This window comes from Oryza glaberrima, chromosome 7 (genome assembly GCF_000147395.1).
Source record: "Oryza glaberrima chromosome 7, OglaRS2, whole genome shotgun sequence".
NCBI classification, from domain to species: Eukaryota; Viridiplantae; Streptophyta; class Magnoliopsida; order Poales; family Poaceae; genus Oryza; species Oryza glaberrima.
The window spans coordinates 21,687,293-21,703,909 of NC_068332.1; the positions used below are offsets into that span (position 1 = coordinate 21,687,293).

The window sequence follows — 16,617 nt, forward strand, 5'->3', positions numbered from 1 at the left end:
AATATAATTTTTTAAAGCAACTTTCCTATAGAAATTTTTTTAAAAAAAACACACCGTTTAGTAGTTTGAGAAGCGTGCGTACAGAAAACGAGATGCTTTTCTCCCTCAATCCCCCAGATCGCCCAGGAACGAACGAAGCCTTAGAGTCGCTGACATATATGCTCATGAGTTTCCCATGAGAAAGTGGATCCTACATGTTAGGCGTGATAGTATGTCACTGGAAGGATCTCGTTTCAACAAAATTGAGTTTCGCTTGTCCTCCTATAATTTGCATTCGAAAATGGTCTTAATGGTGATGGATAGTATTTGTTTCTTCCTACTTTGTCAACCAATAAACCAAATGGCAATAGTACAAACATGAATCACAATCTCACATTGTCATTAGTAGGTTGACAAAACGAACATATAACTCATTGTCAATGCACTATTATCAACTTCAAATCTTCAATGGAACCAACGACAAGAGGAATTTGCAGAAGCACAACCCAAGAAAAAATATGCAAGCGTGCCCGTGGAAGCTTCACTGTATATGTAACTCCGTTCCCAGGGGGCCCCACATGTCATCCTAACTGACATAAACTACCTCAACTTGGTGGGACCCGCATGTCATCCTAACAAACCTAAACTACCTCAACTTGGTGGGCCCCAAATGTCAGTACCACATGTGAACTGTCGGTAGTCAGACCCTCCCCCTCGCCTCGCGAGCTCGCGGCGTCGCCGTCTCCCTTCACAAAAAACCCACCTCGATCTCTGCTCCAAGAAACTTCTCTTCCTCCTCGACCTCCTCCTCCTCCCACGCCATTGCCGCTCTCCAAGATCTCGCCTCTGCTCACTGGAACCAACTCGGAGGGCGGCCACGGGAGCCTCGCATTGGGCGACGGGGTTTGGTGGAGCTCGAGCCGTTGCGTTGGATCTGACCGGGGAGGAACGTCGCGTTTGGCGGCGGAGGCGGCGAGTCCAAGAAGTGAGAGAGGGTGGTGTGGCGGCGGCGAGGATGGCGCGGGGGGGAGGAGGGGGAGGAGCGGTGGTGCGGTTGCCGCCGATGAACGCGCTGGAGATCCTGCGGGAGACGGTGCGGGTGCTGCGGGCGGACCCGCACGCGTTCACGTCGGTGCTCTTCTTCCTGCTCTGCCCGGCGTCGGGGTGCCTCCTGCTGTCCGCCGCCGCGCTGGAGGGCGCCGCCGTGCTCCCGCTCGCGCGGAGGCTGCTCGCCGCTGCGGCGGCGTCGGGGCTCCCGCTCACGCATTTCGTCAGGCAGCTGGCGCACCACCTCGCCGCCACCCTCGTCGCGTCCGTCGTGTCGTTCCCGGCGACGTTCACGCTCCTCCTCGCCGCCCGCGCCGCCGCCGCGTACGCGGTCGCGGCCGTCTACGCGGGCAAGCCGCTCCTCGCCGGCGCGGAGCTCTCCCTCCTCGCGCGCCGCGCGTGGCCGCGCCTCGCCGCCACGTACGCGCTCGCGTGCGCCGCCGTCATCGCCTGCCTCTCCTCCTTCCTCGCTCTCCTCGTCACCGCGTGTTCCACGCTCAAGTTCATGCTCTACCCGCCCGACATCGTCGTCTGCGCCGGCCTCCTCACCGTTCTTGCCTTCTCCGTGGCGTACGCGCACACCATCATAGTGTGCAACCTCGGCGGTGTCATCGCCGTTCTTGAGGACATCGCCGGAGTCAGCGCGCTGCGCCGGTCAGTGCAGCTGATGCGCGGGCAGACGCATGTCGGCTTGCTCATCTTTCTTGGATCCACCATTGGCCTCGCCTTCGTGGAGGGGCTGTTTGAGCACAGGGTGAAGACACTGAGCTATGGTGATGGCTCATCAAGGCTCTGGGAGGGGCCATTGCTTGTCCTCATGTACTCCTTCGTGATGCTCATCGACTCGATGATGAGTGTCGTGTTCTACTTCACTTGCCGATCATCGAGCATGGAGATCTTGGATGATGAGGGCGGCAAGATTGAGGAGCTTGAGATGATGGTGGGTAGCAATTCAGTCATCAGGTGATGAAGAATTTCTCAGAGTCATAGGTATATCTGCTCATACTGGGGAATAAGTGAGGTGGGCAGTGTCCGCTTTCGGCGAAGAATGACTGGTGGTGGATCGCACGCCATGACTATACAATACATTGTGTTTGAATGGTTGATTTTGATGGTGAAAGAACTTTGCAAGCATTTGGATTCCCCACTCCTCATGCTATGGCGGATTCACGAGAGAAGACGGGAAGGAGAATAGGAGATCCATGATGGGTTGTGTTCTTAACCAATCCCAAGTTTTTGGCAGTGATTGGAGGCTGGTAACTTGTGTAGCATTCATTTGAAATGATGTAACTAGTATACCAATTCAATTCTTGTGGAATTTTGTACTAGTCTTCAACAGCCTTTTGGTTATACTGAATGAAGCATTGTGTCACTCTGGAAATACTAAAGATTCTAACAAATGATTCTTGATGTGTCATTAAATCCAAATTCATCTTCCAATTACTTCAAAATTATGTTCTGGATGATGTTCGTTGGCAATCTCATCAGAAGGTACTGTCAACCCCATCATATTATATTTGCAATTTGAGTGTCAAACTAATTTACTTGCATTCACTTTACTTCAGAAGTTTGGTAGATCTGCATTTCAGATCACTGCTATATTCAAATCACCTACTCACAAGAAAAAGTATTTACAATGGTGATATCTATATGATGCATGGTGCATGGATGGTTTCCTTTTCCTTTCACTGCAGCAGACAATAATTGTCCATTGACAAGCAATCTATTGATAATAGACCATAGTAATCTTTGTTGATTCTGGACTACTCTTTCCATGAATTATTAGTGTTGCTTGTGCTGGGAAAATACTGTCTCAACTCTAAAGCTTAGAGTTTTTCATATGAAGCATCATTTGGATTATTAGAATTTTGCATATGGATTCTTTAAGCAGGATGCTTTATCGATGCAGAACTTGAATCTGATAACCCTTGCTTTTTATATGACAAATGAATACTATTCCTACCTTAGATCATATGAGCAGGTATGTTGACTTCCATTTAGTATTGGCCTTGCATCAACCCCAAGATGTAGCTTGTAATATTCAATGAACCACCCGAGTATTTGCCTTCTCAAGTTTCAGCAAAGAACCGGCTGAAGCAAAAGATTTGAAGTCGTTTTGTGTCTGGCACCGACAGTTACACTGCCTTCCTTTTTTTTCTAAGGGAAAAATTTTAACAGAATACTAGCTAACAAAAGATCCACAAGAAGATAATTGAATTTATTTCACTGAAAATGAAAAGGCAATATTCATTATTCATGTCAAAACATTTTTGTTCTGTTTTCCTTAAAAAAAATGGGTACTTAATTTGAGCAACCATTACACCGAGAGCGTGTTAGGTAGTAAGACGCACACAATTTAACCATTGCAGAAGCTGGAGAACAGCAGAACCGAATCAACTTATAGCCTTTTATCATGTACAGAGGGACGTTCTACAGTAATACATGTTAGATATTTAGTCTCAGATCTGGTTGTGACACATTTGACTTACTGTGTATGTACGGCTTAATCAAAGTACTTAGGGAGGCTATTAGATGCTCTGTCCATCGGATAATATAAGGGATTTTGGGTAGATGTTACACATTCTAGGAGTCACATCCACCCAAAATCCCTTCATATTATCGGACGTAAGGATTACTACTAACAAAACGTTGCTAAATGTGTTTCAGATAGCGTTTTCAGTTGTCTACTGCGGTATATGGCAAGGATGTGTTTCAGATTTCCTTCTGAATCTTTTAGTTGTCAACTGCAGTATGAATGCCAATGATGCCATTGTTTTCTTCATAAATACAGTAACACGGTAAGAGCTGACAACTACCAAAGGCAAGTAGGCATTAACCCAGGAGGCTGAAGATATATCAACCTCTGATTGATTCCATTGTCATCTGAGAGCAAAATTACAACCATTTTGGATGCACCACGAATGAATCAACTCTCTTTCCCTACCTAACAATTCAGAGTTCACCAAAAACATCCAACCAATTCAGAATTCACGCAGCATCCAACCATCTCTGAGACAAGATTTGAAACTATGGAGGACCAGAAACCGATGGAAAACGAGACAATCTACACGGACCATTTACAATTTTTCATTCATCTGAAAGAAGCTGAGGATGGAATTGATTTGGAGTCAAGACAACCTGTTCTTCGGCACGAGGATGCCAGATGAAGCCACACTTTGATCAGAACTGAGGATGATGCTTGCCCAGTTCGAAGATCGATGAACTATCCGCGATGGGATGCGATCACTGTCTTCGCCTCCTGATGCTTCATACCCGTCGCTGGTGGATCTTGACAGCTCAATCCCTTGCTGTGGAGTGCTTCCTGGGGCTGTAAGAGTTGTCAGCTGCAGGTCTTCAGCTGCAGATGAGGAGACAGCTGAGACTCGGTACAGATGAAGATCAGGGGAGTCCAAGCTGCTGTCTGGTGATGAACCACCACCATTAGCAGAGGATGCAGCTCTACTTGGATGAAAAGCGCTTCGTGCCTCAAGCTGCAATGGTGCTAAACTGGATAATGTTTCAGGAACCAACTCACTGCCATGACTATCAAGAGCATCTGCGGAAATCTTGGCGACAGGTTTAAGAGAGAAATCATTGTGAGGTCTTGCTCTTCTGCTTGTTCTCCTCTTGTTATCAGGGCCTAGATCAATCCTACTGCTGCTTGTGCCTCCATAGCTACTGTCCGTTTCATGGCCAAGTGCATACTCATCTTTTCTGATGGGCAGTAGAACTTTGGACTTCTTTCGTGCCTCTGCAGCAACTCTTGAAACTTCCTCCGCGTTAAGACGAGCGAGTGCCCATGGGCTAATTTTTATACCACCTGAACCCTTCTTCCTCCTTACTTCATCTTCTTTCCTCTTGGAAGTAGAATTATGCGATGAACCAGCCTCTGATGGAATAACATCGAACTGAAAAGAAGTTGAGTAGCACAAGATCAGCTAGTGGCAAATGCCAAATCGAAAAAAAAAAAAGCCATACAGTAGTATCTTTTATGATCATGTATACGACTCATGATGAAACATAAATATGCATTTGTTGTAATATAGGACTGCAATTTTACAAACATAAGAGGAAGTTCCAAAGACGACAAGTCTAATATAGACTAAAAATTAGCAAGGCTAGCTAAACAATCAAATCACTTAACTTCAATTCGCATCAGCACATCGCACAGCTACAAAGGCTAGCAGTAAGATTTTTCTGTACAGACATACCGTCACTTCGAAAGGTATGCAGCCATTTATCATTTATCATAAGATTCTTCAAGGTTGTTACCTGATCTTCAAGAAATAATCTTGGAGGAGTACACCATGAACCACGACGTCGTCCACCAAAGGAACTTGTACTGCTAAGTCCAGTGTAGGAGCTTACACGAGACATCTGTGGACTCTGCTGCCCACCAACCTCTTCTTGTTCTTGCTCTCTTATGGCGATGATGTAGTCATATGTACTAATTCCCTGTATGAAGTTGAGAACATGATGGTTAGATTCAACATCGCATCACCTCAGAATGCAACAATATGACACACACTGGAAAGTTAACATTTCATTGTGGATGTCCTTTTAATAATTTTTTTCTAATTCAATACATAAATATTTTTTTAAGTGTTCAAAGGGTATGACTGTATGAGAATCTGGTGTACAAGCTGCTCTAAAAAATTATCAGGAATAGCAACGTAGTACCTAATCAATCCGTGGCATTACATAAAACGGGAATGGGTTAGGAGTTACCTTCTTGATTAGAAGAATGTGAAAAAAGAGAAGTTGCGCAATTGGCAGCAAAGCAACTATGGCTAGAATGGTACAAGATGCCTGTATGAACAAAGATCAACATTTTGAGCGTTCAAGAAAAAATGTGAACAGAGTCAACTGGTTCTCCAAAGGAAAGGTGAAATAGCTAGAATTTGAAAGTAGAACAGCCAAACGCACCACCACAATAACATAAGGCACCACAGAGAAGCTGCTTCCAAGCTTTGACACAATTTGAATGGAGAATTCCTTTCGCTCAACAAAGCAGAACACTAGCACCAATACTCCAACTGCTGATTGTAGGATAAGCTGGCCCAAAGTGCACAAATCATGTAGACCTGTCAATGGTCAACTAGGATGAAAAGGACCAGGAATAAAATGCTCTATGCGGTAACCATGACCAAATTTATATGCATGAAAAAGACTTTAAGTGTAGCTGATGCTGGGACTATGGTAAACATTATAGACTAATGACAACAAGATTAGAGCACTATGCAGCACTTCTATCCATACAATCTTATAAGAGTAATTGTAGCTGATTGAACATGAGCTTACCAAGAATAGGGAAGAAGTCATCAGAATAAAAAACCTCATATAGTTTCTTTTTCCAATGCAATTGTTGAGCCACTGTTGAGATTGAGGAGAAAAGGAGAGTTACTAAATACTCGCTAATGGATGAATAAGAAATGATCTGTTTCAGGATAACCTTACCCTGCAGTGATGATCAAAACCATCAACACATTTGTCACAAACTCTGCAGTGCTTACTGTACTTCAATACCTATAAAAAATTAGCAGCATATTAAAGAGTTGAGTTGACAGAAGAAAAGCATAACTCAAGTACTCAACAGCTAGAAATACAAGCATACCTCAACTTCACAGAGGCTGCAGAAAAACATTCCTTCCTCACTGGCTTGCTGCTCAGACCATTCCCGTGGTTGGCAGCAGGAAAAAACAAGATAGAGAGGGTAGAAAATAATGAGAAAAACAGAGGAAGTTGAACTGCAGCAAGATGGGTTATTGTCTTTGTAGCGAGTTGTTGACTTTTCACTAGCAGCTGCAAACTCATGTTCTTGCTTTTCTCCAGTTCCCTCTACTTGCAACCCTGAATCTGAAATGCCATGTCTGAATTCCTTCGGATGCTTGTGTTTGCCGCTTCCATACAATCTTAGGTACTTCTTTGATTTCAAGACACCTGGGTCAGCTGGGTCTGTTGCAGCACACCAGATGTACATGAAGAAGACAAATGAAACCTGAAAGGAGCCAAAATACACATTTCTATCATAAAGGTGTTAAGTAAATGCATACATTGACCATAATGGAATAAAGTAAATTCATGCAGGGTTTTGCACTTTTGCTAAGTGTCATTATTTTCTTTTAAAAGGGCATACGTGCTCAAGCTCGCCATTTGGCCACAACAGAGTGCCTGTCACAAGCTTGGATTCAGATCAGAAAAACACTGTGTTCAGGTAATGTTTGAAAAAATAACAGCACATGTTAATCCATGATGTAGTATGTTCCATTGTCACAATAAATTTATAGTTTTGTGAACTCAACTGTTTGTGATGTTCAGTAGCAGATCATATTTGAATTACAAAATTTTACAATGTATTATAACCCTTGTTTATTGGGGTCTGATGCTGTTTCATTTCATACCTATGGAGTTCAGGAAATGTGTTAGCAAAAACATCAGCTACTCATCACAAAATAAATACAACAATTTTCTTAAAAGCAATGAAAACTCCCAAAGGATTTAGGAGTGGTCATTAAAATAATCTGTGATAACCCATTTGTAGCAGACAATATCATAATAAAGTTATATGACTGATCCCAAGGAATTGCCTGTACCATCTTGGAACGATGAGGATAGCACAAAAACGAGGGCATGGTATCAGAAGGATTTGGACCAGTAAGAAACAACAAATATTAGCAATAAATACAACTTATGCCCATGCCATCTCCATCAAACAGAGGTACAAAATCCTACCAAACATGTACAAAATCTGTACAACCACAAAGCACTACTAATCAACTGGATTGACTCCAAGAAGCACCTGAGAGTTCAATGCATACAATGACTGCTTTCTCCGATTCAGTGTTTCTACATGTGCCATATCGCTATTACATACACAAAAATATGCCTATACTGTTCTTAAACCTCGTAATGCAAGCAAAATTCTACCAACCACAAAGCTGAATTAGAGCTGTTGAACAAACTGACAGTGACTGACGGAGTTAGGCATGTCACATGATAGCACCAGAATTTCCCAGATTAGACTGAATTCTTGGTAGCTTGTACTACCAACCTCCAACAAACGAGAAGGTACACAAACACTGGAACCACTATCTACACTACACATGCAGGAGTGTGCTAAAACACCACATTTGCAGGTAATGCCTGCTTAATTTGGCATCTTCCACAAGTTCCAGCAACCACTGACGGGCCCCATCAGACATCACCAAGATGGGGATCCAAAGACCAAAGGTGCCAAACCACAAGGCAGCGAAACTCAACAGAGGACAGCAATGGAGGCAAAAGCAAGAATCTTTACCAGAGGCGTGTAGAGCCCCACGGCCACGTCCTGGAACACCTTCTTCCCGACGAACGGGGCGAAGAACACGTAGAACGCGAACGCCAGCGCCAAGAACACGGACACGGCCACCACCTGCAGCAACAACTAAATTCTTCAGCAACCAAGAACAGCAAAAGATCAACTCCTCTCCCCGCCCAGGAAGAGGAGGAGGAGGAGCAGAATTCCGTCACCAAGAACTCACCTGGAGAGGGTGATAGGGAAGCTGCCACCCATGCCGCCTCATGGCGACGCGTCGCCAAGAACCAAACCCCCACAATCCCAAACAGAACGAAGAAACCAAGAAAAGAACAACTTTTCTCGCGATCAATGCGAGGAGGAGCACGGGGTGATTCTCCCAAGAATCAAGAACTCGCGGGTTTCATCTGCCCTCCCTCCCCTGCTACCCGCAACCGCATCCGTCGTGGGCTACGAGAGGAGGGGAAGAGAAAAAAAAAAGGGAAGGAAGAAGAGAAGAGGAGACCAAAGGAGGAGGAGGGGGGCATTAAATGCAGCTCTGCTCAGATTTACTGGAGAGAAGCCAGTAGCCAGTAGCCAGCCAGCGAGGGAAGGAAGCAAGCAAAGCGAGGGGGGATTTCGCTTCACGTGAAGCTCTACTCCTCCTCCTCCACACTGCGAGGCTGCGAGGAGAGAAGAGGAGTGGAGTGGAGTGGAGTGGAGTGGAAGAGAGGACAGTGACTGTGACTGTGCAGTGTTGCTGCTGGACCTGCAGCCTGTCACGGTGGGGGCTCATGTGGTGGCGCGACCCGGTTTTAACCTCTTTGTCATCCATGGACTCCTCTCTATACACAATACACAAGAGAGTCTACAGCTTTAAAGATAACCCAACAGCCGTCGGAAAAACCTCTTCTGGTCTCACCAATTAACATGTTTGGTTTCACATCAAATTCCCTTCAAGTCTCACGAATTAACATATCTCTCCCAGGTAAAAGATTGGTAGAAATTAGACCCCTAAATTCCCTATCCCAAACCCCTCGAATTCCAAGTCTTCCAACCAAACTACAGACTTAAACTCCTAAATATCGTAAACTCCCATTCCCCATCACCAACTCCTTCCAACCAAACAGGCCGTTCAAGTTTTTACGTAAACCATTTGGAAACGGTTGATTACTGGTGAAAATTTATCAAATTTTGACAAACAGTTTAAATTTAGTCCAAGTACATGTAAATTCAGTCCTACGCCCTACTACATGAGGGAAAAAAATTCATGGAGTTAGTTTCTAACACTTTATATATGTGGTCGACTATCTCAATATGGCATAAGCCACTTTTTTTAACCGTATGTTGAGAGTCATACCATTGTATTTTTTTAAAAAATATATATATAATTGTATATGAAAGTGTTGCACTTATTTCGTAGGAGTTAAATCTTCGACATCAAAAAAACATAGAGGCCAGTTGGAAAATAAATGTGCAATAATAGCATTGGTTTGAATAGACTACAAAACATTTTGTATTAAGTATCCTTACTTTAGTGTCCTCATCATAAGGTGATGCATAGTTTGTATGTAGCGATATAATGTGGTGCTTGCGTACAAAAGTGAGGAAATGATAAATTGCAATAAGCCACCAAACCAAATAAAGAAAGGCTACTGTACATAATAATAGCTCCAAATTCAGTTTCATGAGTTATAACTCTATCACTATCAATGCTCAACCATATGAAGAAATACTCAAACTATGATAGCAAGGAAGACACATGCAATCTGCAAAGTGTACTAAGATACAAATCTTCATAAAGTGTGCAAGTCAATGCAACTACTTAATCTCCAATGTACCCTGCAAAATGTGGCAAAGAAAGGCACCATGCAATAGCCAAAATTAGCACTCACTTTCTCCCTATTTTTGATCTGAGCGGTCAGTTTGAGACAGATAATTGAGCGGGTTGTTGTTGTGAATTATTTAATAAATTATAGAAACAAATTAAATAATTTAATAAATAAACTTACGAAATAACTTAAAATAAATTGTTTAAGAAATATAGTAGATATATTTTAAAAAATAAAATCTATTTTATAAAGTGTGGAGCAAATAATTCGTTTCACTAATCCGATAAATAATCTGAAAAAACTAATACTTGGCTACTGGCTACTTCAAATGACTCCATGATGCACAAATCAATATGTAACATGATTTTGCTTTCCCGTAAATTGCTATGCGGAATTTCATCTTTATTTTTTTTTACTCTCAAGAAGGTGCCAAATTATAGCGGAATTTCATCTTTGTTTTTTCGCTCTCAAGAAGATGCTGAATTATCTTTTCCAACATATCAAAATTCAACAGAGTGTGACATCCGTACACGGCAGTTAGCGACCTCGTTTAAAGAAAACTAAGCTGATATGATCACGCTGTTGATTCCACTTTATCCTAGATTTTTTATACGATCTGTATGCTATATGTCTTGACCCTAGAGACTGATGTCTGTACAACTAAACTAAAGTTAAGCCATTGTTTCTTGGGTTAGAAAAACAAGATTAGTTGTTAGGACTGGGCTGGTGTGCTTCTTTGTCCTTTGCTGTTGGTGTCCTCCTTGGAGCTACTTGCAACCCTTCCATAGGCTCACAGAGATCTACAAATATAAGTATAAACAAACAGATTAATTAGCTGCAAATTAGTGAACACAATGTATAGTGGTATGATATCTCAGAGGATATGGTATCTTGTGGGAGCAATCTGAGCTTGTGAATTGTGATAAAAGGAATGCTCCTGCAAAATGTCAAGATTACATGATTAGAACCATAATGAACCAAAATGATCACAAGGACAGAGGAAAAACAGTGCTAATCAACTCTGAATTTACAAAGGAAAACTTTGGAAAAGCTGCGCGTGACATTACATATGGATCGCCTCATTTCAGCTACTCATTTTGCCTGCCCTTTTAGCCAGGATGCAAATAGCCCCATGATGAAGTCACCATAACCAGTTGAATGATCCTTAAGCAAAGAATCATCCTCGCTATGATTGCTCATACAATGTACTCCAGATTTATAGTACTAGAATGTGTCAAATCCTACCAAAATCTCTTATATTACAGGACAGAGAGGGAGTAGCAGTATAACTTTTTGTGTACCTCGTGAATCGTGCATCCTCAATCAACAACATACTACTAGTACTTTGTTGTGCACACAAAGCATTAAGCATCCACGCATGTGAAGTTGTGGACCTGACCATGAACTGCACGAGCACGAGATACAATTGCATTGCTTCAAGAAATTGATGAACAGCTTTTGCTTCAGGAGACACAATCAACCGTGCAGAAATGGTGAGGATCAGAAATGGCAAGAAGGAAAAATAGAAAATGCAATGCAAGCATACTGATCTTAGCTAAGCCAAACAGGTTGGAAACATATACAGCAAGCAGGGCCTACTTGATTGTGAAAGGAAAAGGTAAATTAGTTATTGATAAATACTATTGCAAAGGGCCCTTGCCGTTAATCAATTGGGAATCTTGTGTCATGTGGCAATTTAATATCAACCTACTCCTCTCAATCATTTGAGGAGGAAGAGAAAAAAATGTGAAGTGCCTCACATATCCTATCCACAAAAGTGCTACTGTTGTAGTGTCCTGATAAACTGAAGCAAAATGCCACATTCCCACTAGTAGGCTGGGCATCAACCTAACCATATTAATTAACTGGAAATAGTGTATCATGGCCACATGTATTATCAACATCTAGTCTCTGTTCTTTACTGCCTCCCTGGTATCTTCAGTTCTTTACCTGTCTTTAGGGCTTGGCATTTGGTAAGATAGTACCAAACCTTTGTGATGTGATCACTTGTGTTGTGAGACAGCCACTGTGTGACATCCATCCAAAGAGCTTAAAAAAAAAAGTTGGCTCGTGACTTTTTATGGCGAGCAACTTCTTTGGTTTGGTTTACTTTTGTTTGGATGGATTTCAGATTTTCAATGGAGAGTTGAGCACATGTGGTTGGACTTTGATTTGGCAATTGGGAACAATGTAATAACTGATACTACATTGCTGATTGTTGCTGGCGATACAAGACAATGGAGTGTACTCACCTGTGACCTACTTGCCTCTGCAAGTCTGCATGACGGGTTCACCTAAATCCATTGTCCTCTTGCGGCTTGTTTCAGTGGAGGGGGAGATGAGCAGCAATGCAGATGCCGCCATGGACCCGTTCTGACACCGGCCGTTCGTCTCATCTCCCGAGGACGCCTTTCTCCCGCTTCCGCTAATCCGCGCTTTGTTTGGGGATTTAAGAGAATGGAATCTAGATTAGGTTTAACGCAAGCAGTTCATCGAATCATCAGCGATCGGTAATTCAGTAGTACTAGTAGTATACACTAGCCCTAGCCCGATCTGGGGAATCGTAAAATGCGGGTGGAATTACCTGGAGGTGGGTGGCGTGGGTCGTCGCCGATGCGGCGGCGCATGCGGGCGAGGTCGGCGCGGCTCACCGGAATGCTCCGTTGCCGCCGCAGCGGGTGGCTATGGTGGCCGCATGGCCGGGGAGGACGCCGGAGAATCCCGAAAAATATTTTAGGTTTATATACATGTGTGAAAAAGATTGGCATAACTACCTCCACCGTATAAGAACAAGTTTAATAATAGAGCCAGCAATGAGCTTATAGCTTATCTTAGAGTTAACATGTATAATAAATGGGCTATAAGGTTACCTCTTTTTTTTCTCCTCTCTCTATCTCTCACCTATGTATTTAATGTATCTATCTTGAAATATGTGAATAGCTAGCTCTTGCATAAGAGCCAACCCTCTCATTTTTTAAATTTTCTTTCCTCCACATAAGCTTATAGTTGGCTTATAGCCTACTATTATACTTGCTCTAACGGGGACGCGGGATCGCACTTCCATTCCGCGGGACCAGCGGTCACGCAGGATGGCCGTGCGGCACCGCCTCGCTCTTACAGCCCGGAGAGCGGCACCGAGGTAGCACGTGGGCCGAAACAGTCCCAAGGCGGTCCCATACCCCTGTTATGTGGAGGTATATTTGTGTAAATCTTTTCCTATATAAACATAAAATATTAAAAAAAAGAGTATATTTCCAAATTTTTCTACTTCTAACTTTTTACGAAAAGGCCCTCCTACTATATCGTATTGTCGTTCGTGTGCAGCTCAGTACCTGGTTCCCACCTCGGTTGTCAGCAACTCAGCACCCTGATCAGTGGATCACGCATAGGCGGCTCAGATGGAGCAATGAGAACATGGTGCACATTTCTGAAAGAACCCTTTTATTAATGAGAAAATTGCATATCTACCATCGCATAAGAGGGGATTCGCTCAAATACCATCACTTAGATGAGCTTCACTAGAATACCACCCCTAACCAGGACATCTTTGCCAAAATAGCATTCCGGACAAAAATGCCCCAATTTCTTCTTCCTCCTCCGTTCCGTGCTTGAAGAATTTGCCGGCGGCCATCGCCGGCTTCACCGGCGCGCCAGCGGAGGCGAGGCATCGGGGCGAGATCATCGTCGGCAGTGAGTCGGGGTGGGCCGGCGGTCGAGATGACGCAAGCGACGTCAACGCGAGACGGATCCTGGGTGCTGCCCCCTCTCCCGACGCGAGCTACCGGCGACCGAGACGACGCGAGCGACGACGGCCATGGACGGCGTGAGCAGGCATAGACACGACCACCGTCGCCACGCGGAGCGAGCGGATGGCGGGGATCGTGGTAGGACGAGCTTGCTGGAGATGGGAGGTGGTGCGGATGTCCTCGTCGCCCTGGGACCACGCCGACGAGTGCCTGCACCTTCACTTCATCCTCCCCCGCGTGCTCACGTGGCGGCGCTGCCGGAGCCGCTCGCCGCGCCTTGACGCCGCCGCCGCCGTTTTCTTGTTCCGGAGTTGGAAGAGGTAGAGGTAAGGGTATTTCTGTCCATGATGGTATTTTGGCTAAGGTGAACTAGTTGACGATGGTATTCTAGCGAAGCGCAATTAAACGATGGTATTTGAGCGAATCCCCTCTTATGCCATGGTAGATATGCCATTTTCTCTTTATTAATGAAGTGCCTATTCATTTTGTTGCCGCTTACAACCCTAACAAACTGAACATATTTTTTACCAACCCTACCAAAATTTGATGATTTTAAAAGTTTTCACACTTAAAAAATCTACCAAAATTTAGTAAGGCTTCAAACCAGACATATACAATGCTACCAACCCTAAAATGTATCAAAATTTGGCATTACCAAAATTTAATAGGGTTAAAAGTGGCTACAAAATGAGTACTTAAGACGGATCTTGTAGGATCGCTAGAAGTGGTGGCGAGCCGACCTACCGATAAAGTTTTCAGTAATAGGATCATCAAGTTATTCGGATTGCAGGCATCGTCCTCCCATTGCTGCAGCCTGTCCAGGTTTCTCAAACCACCGGGGCCGGGGTTACCGCGCCCTGGCGGTAAGCACGGTTACCACGCGGTAACCGTGGTAACCGCGAAAAACCGTACAAAACCGTGTAAAATTTATCAAAAATTCAAATTATTTTTAAATTTATTTAAATTTAAGGAGGTTACCGCGGTACTTATATTACCGTACCCCGCGATAAGCCCGGTAATCGCGCCGTAAGGTAAACCCTCACCAGTGGCGAAGAAGGTCAGCACGAGATGCATATACTCTGCAGTACGGCTGATGCAGTAGCAGTGGCTGATATATGGGTCCCGGCTACACGTCAGTGTCTGCTACTGCATCAGTAATACTGTAGACAATCCCCACTGGTCAGCATGAGCTCCCCTGCTTCTCTCACGCCACTTCTTGTTGTACTAATGCGTATTGTTCATTTCTACATGGTTGTTTGGTAGTGCTAGTAAATCTAAATTGTCTGACAGTTTAATGCACCATTACCATTGCTCTGTTTGTAAATACTACCTATGTCCGAGAATATTAAGGATTTTGCCTATATAATTACATGAGCAAAATCTCTTGTATTTTGGAAGGCGGTAGTAATTATTATTTAGAGTTCCTTTCGAACTCAGAATTCTCAAAACACACAAATAGGAAATACGCATGATTCAAATGTTATCACACCTCGAATCCTAAGAAATGAAAACACAAGAAACTGTTTGGATGGAGCACAAAGAAAACATATACATATGATTTAGAAGTAAGATAGACACAAAGGAAAATTTCCAAGAGCTTGAAGATCATGTTAAGAATCTGTCGAGGGAAGATCCTTAATAGCGGGGAATCGTGAGACCCCCCATTTGTGAGTTCGGCCGGGGGCGGAGGCTCATCTCTCGGAAATCACTCGCTCGTCCCTAAGATTACCAGCAAGCTTGCACGCAGTCGGATTATACAGGTTCGAGCCGCTATGGAGCGTAACACCCTACTCCTGTGTTTGGGATTATGGATGAGTTTTACAAAGGTTTCTTCACTCTAGAAAGCGCGCTCGCTTCCTCTCTTCTGGAGTTCAGGTTTTCTGGGCGTCGTCCCCTTGTCTCAGTGGGCAGGGTCCTCCTTTTATAGCTCAAGGGGATACCACATGCGCCGCCTCTACCTACCCTCTCTCGGAGGGGGATCCCACTCCACTTTTCCTGGGCTTTAAACCGTGCCTTCTCCCGGAAGCTAAGCAACAACCGGTTCTCGAGTGGAACCCGGCGCCGCCCCCCGCCTGACACGGGGGACAGCCCTGTCATTCCCTCATAAATGAACGATGACTTGCGACAGCCCTTCCTCGAGTGACGCTCGGACGTGACGGGTCATACCCACCCCCACTCCGCCGGGAACAAGGGGGACGTGAGGACATGGTTGCCCTATCCATCGGATGTGACGGTGACAGGCCGATCACATCCGTCGGACAGAGGTTAGCTAGGCGCGCCGCACGTCTGCCCATACCGCATTAAATGCGGTGAGGGACAGTTGGGGCGTCGCACATTTATGGCTGTTCAGCCTATGCTCCCCTCTCGCTCTCTCCCTCCGCCGCTTGGCAGCCGGGTGAGGGCCTCGGGGCGAAGCCACGGGATAGCCCGAGGGGGTGACGCCATGCCCCGAGGCCCCCTCCCCCCCCCCCCCCCCCCCCCGGTGCTTCCACGACTCACGTGAAGCGTGAATAGGGCTAACTTGCAGAGTCACGTGGCCAGAGGGAAAGTAATTTCCCTCTACTTCACATACCCCCGGGTCCATATCTCCGACAGAATCCTTCAAAATTTCCCCTAAAACATCCTAATCCTTTTGTTCCAAAGAGCCTCATTGGAATTTTTCCTATAAAATTCCAATCCTTTGAAGTTTCTGCATTTTCCCTTTGTTCCAAAGAAACCCTTATCTATACACTTTGATAAT

General features: G+C 44.5%; 2 protein-coding genes across 2 annotated transcripts; one reads left to right on the forward strand and one right to left on the reverse strand.

Annotated features, from left to right (window-relative positions):
* The first annotated feature begins 693 nt into the window (after positions 1 to 693).
* On the forward strand, positions 694 to 2,691 carry LOC127778906 (uncharacterized). Its single transcript, XM_052305552.1, has one exon. It carries the CDS (start codon positions 995 to 997, stop codon positions 1,991 to 1,993), a length of 999 nt encoding a protein of 332 aa, XP_052161512.1. The 5' UTR covers positions 694 to 994; the 3' UTR covers positions 1,994 to 2,691.
* Positions 2,692 to 3,984: 1,293 nt separating this feature from the next.
* LOC127780140 (probable protein S-acyltransferase 22) lies at positions 3,985 to 9,066 on the reverse strand. The gene is made up of 9 exons (XM_052307099.1): positions 8,547 to 9,066; positions 8,324 to 8,437; positions 6,641 to 7,024; positions 6,484 to 6,552; positions 6,328 to 6,399; positions 5,953 to 6,081; positions 5,755 to 5,835; positions 5,299 to 5,481; positions 3,985 to 4,934 (listed from the first exon to the last, which is right to left on the reverse strand). Exons 1-9 carry the CDS (start codon positions 8,586 to 8,588, stop codon positions 4,155 to 4,157), a joined length of 1,854 nt encoding a protein of 617 aa, XP_052163059.1. The 5' UTR covers positions 8,589 to 9,066; the 3' UTR covers positions 3,985 to 4,154.
* Between the last annotated feature and the right edge of the window lie 7,551 nt (positions 9,067 to 16,617).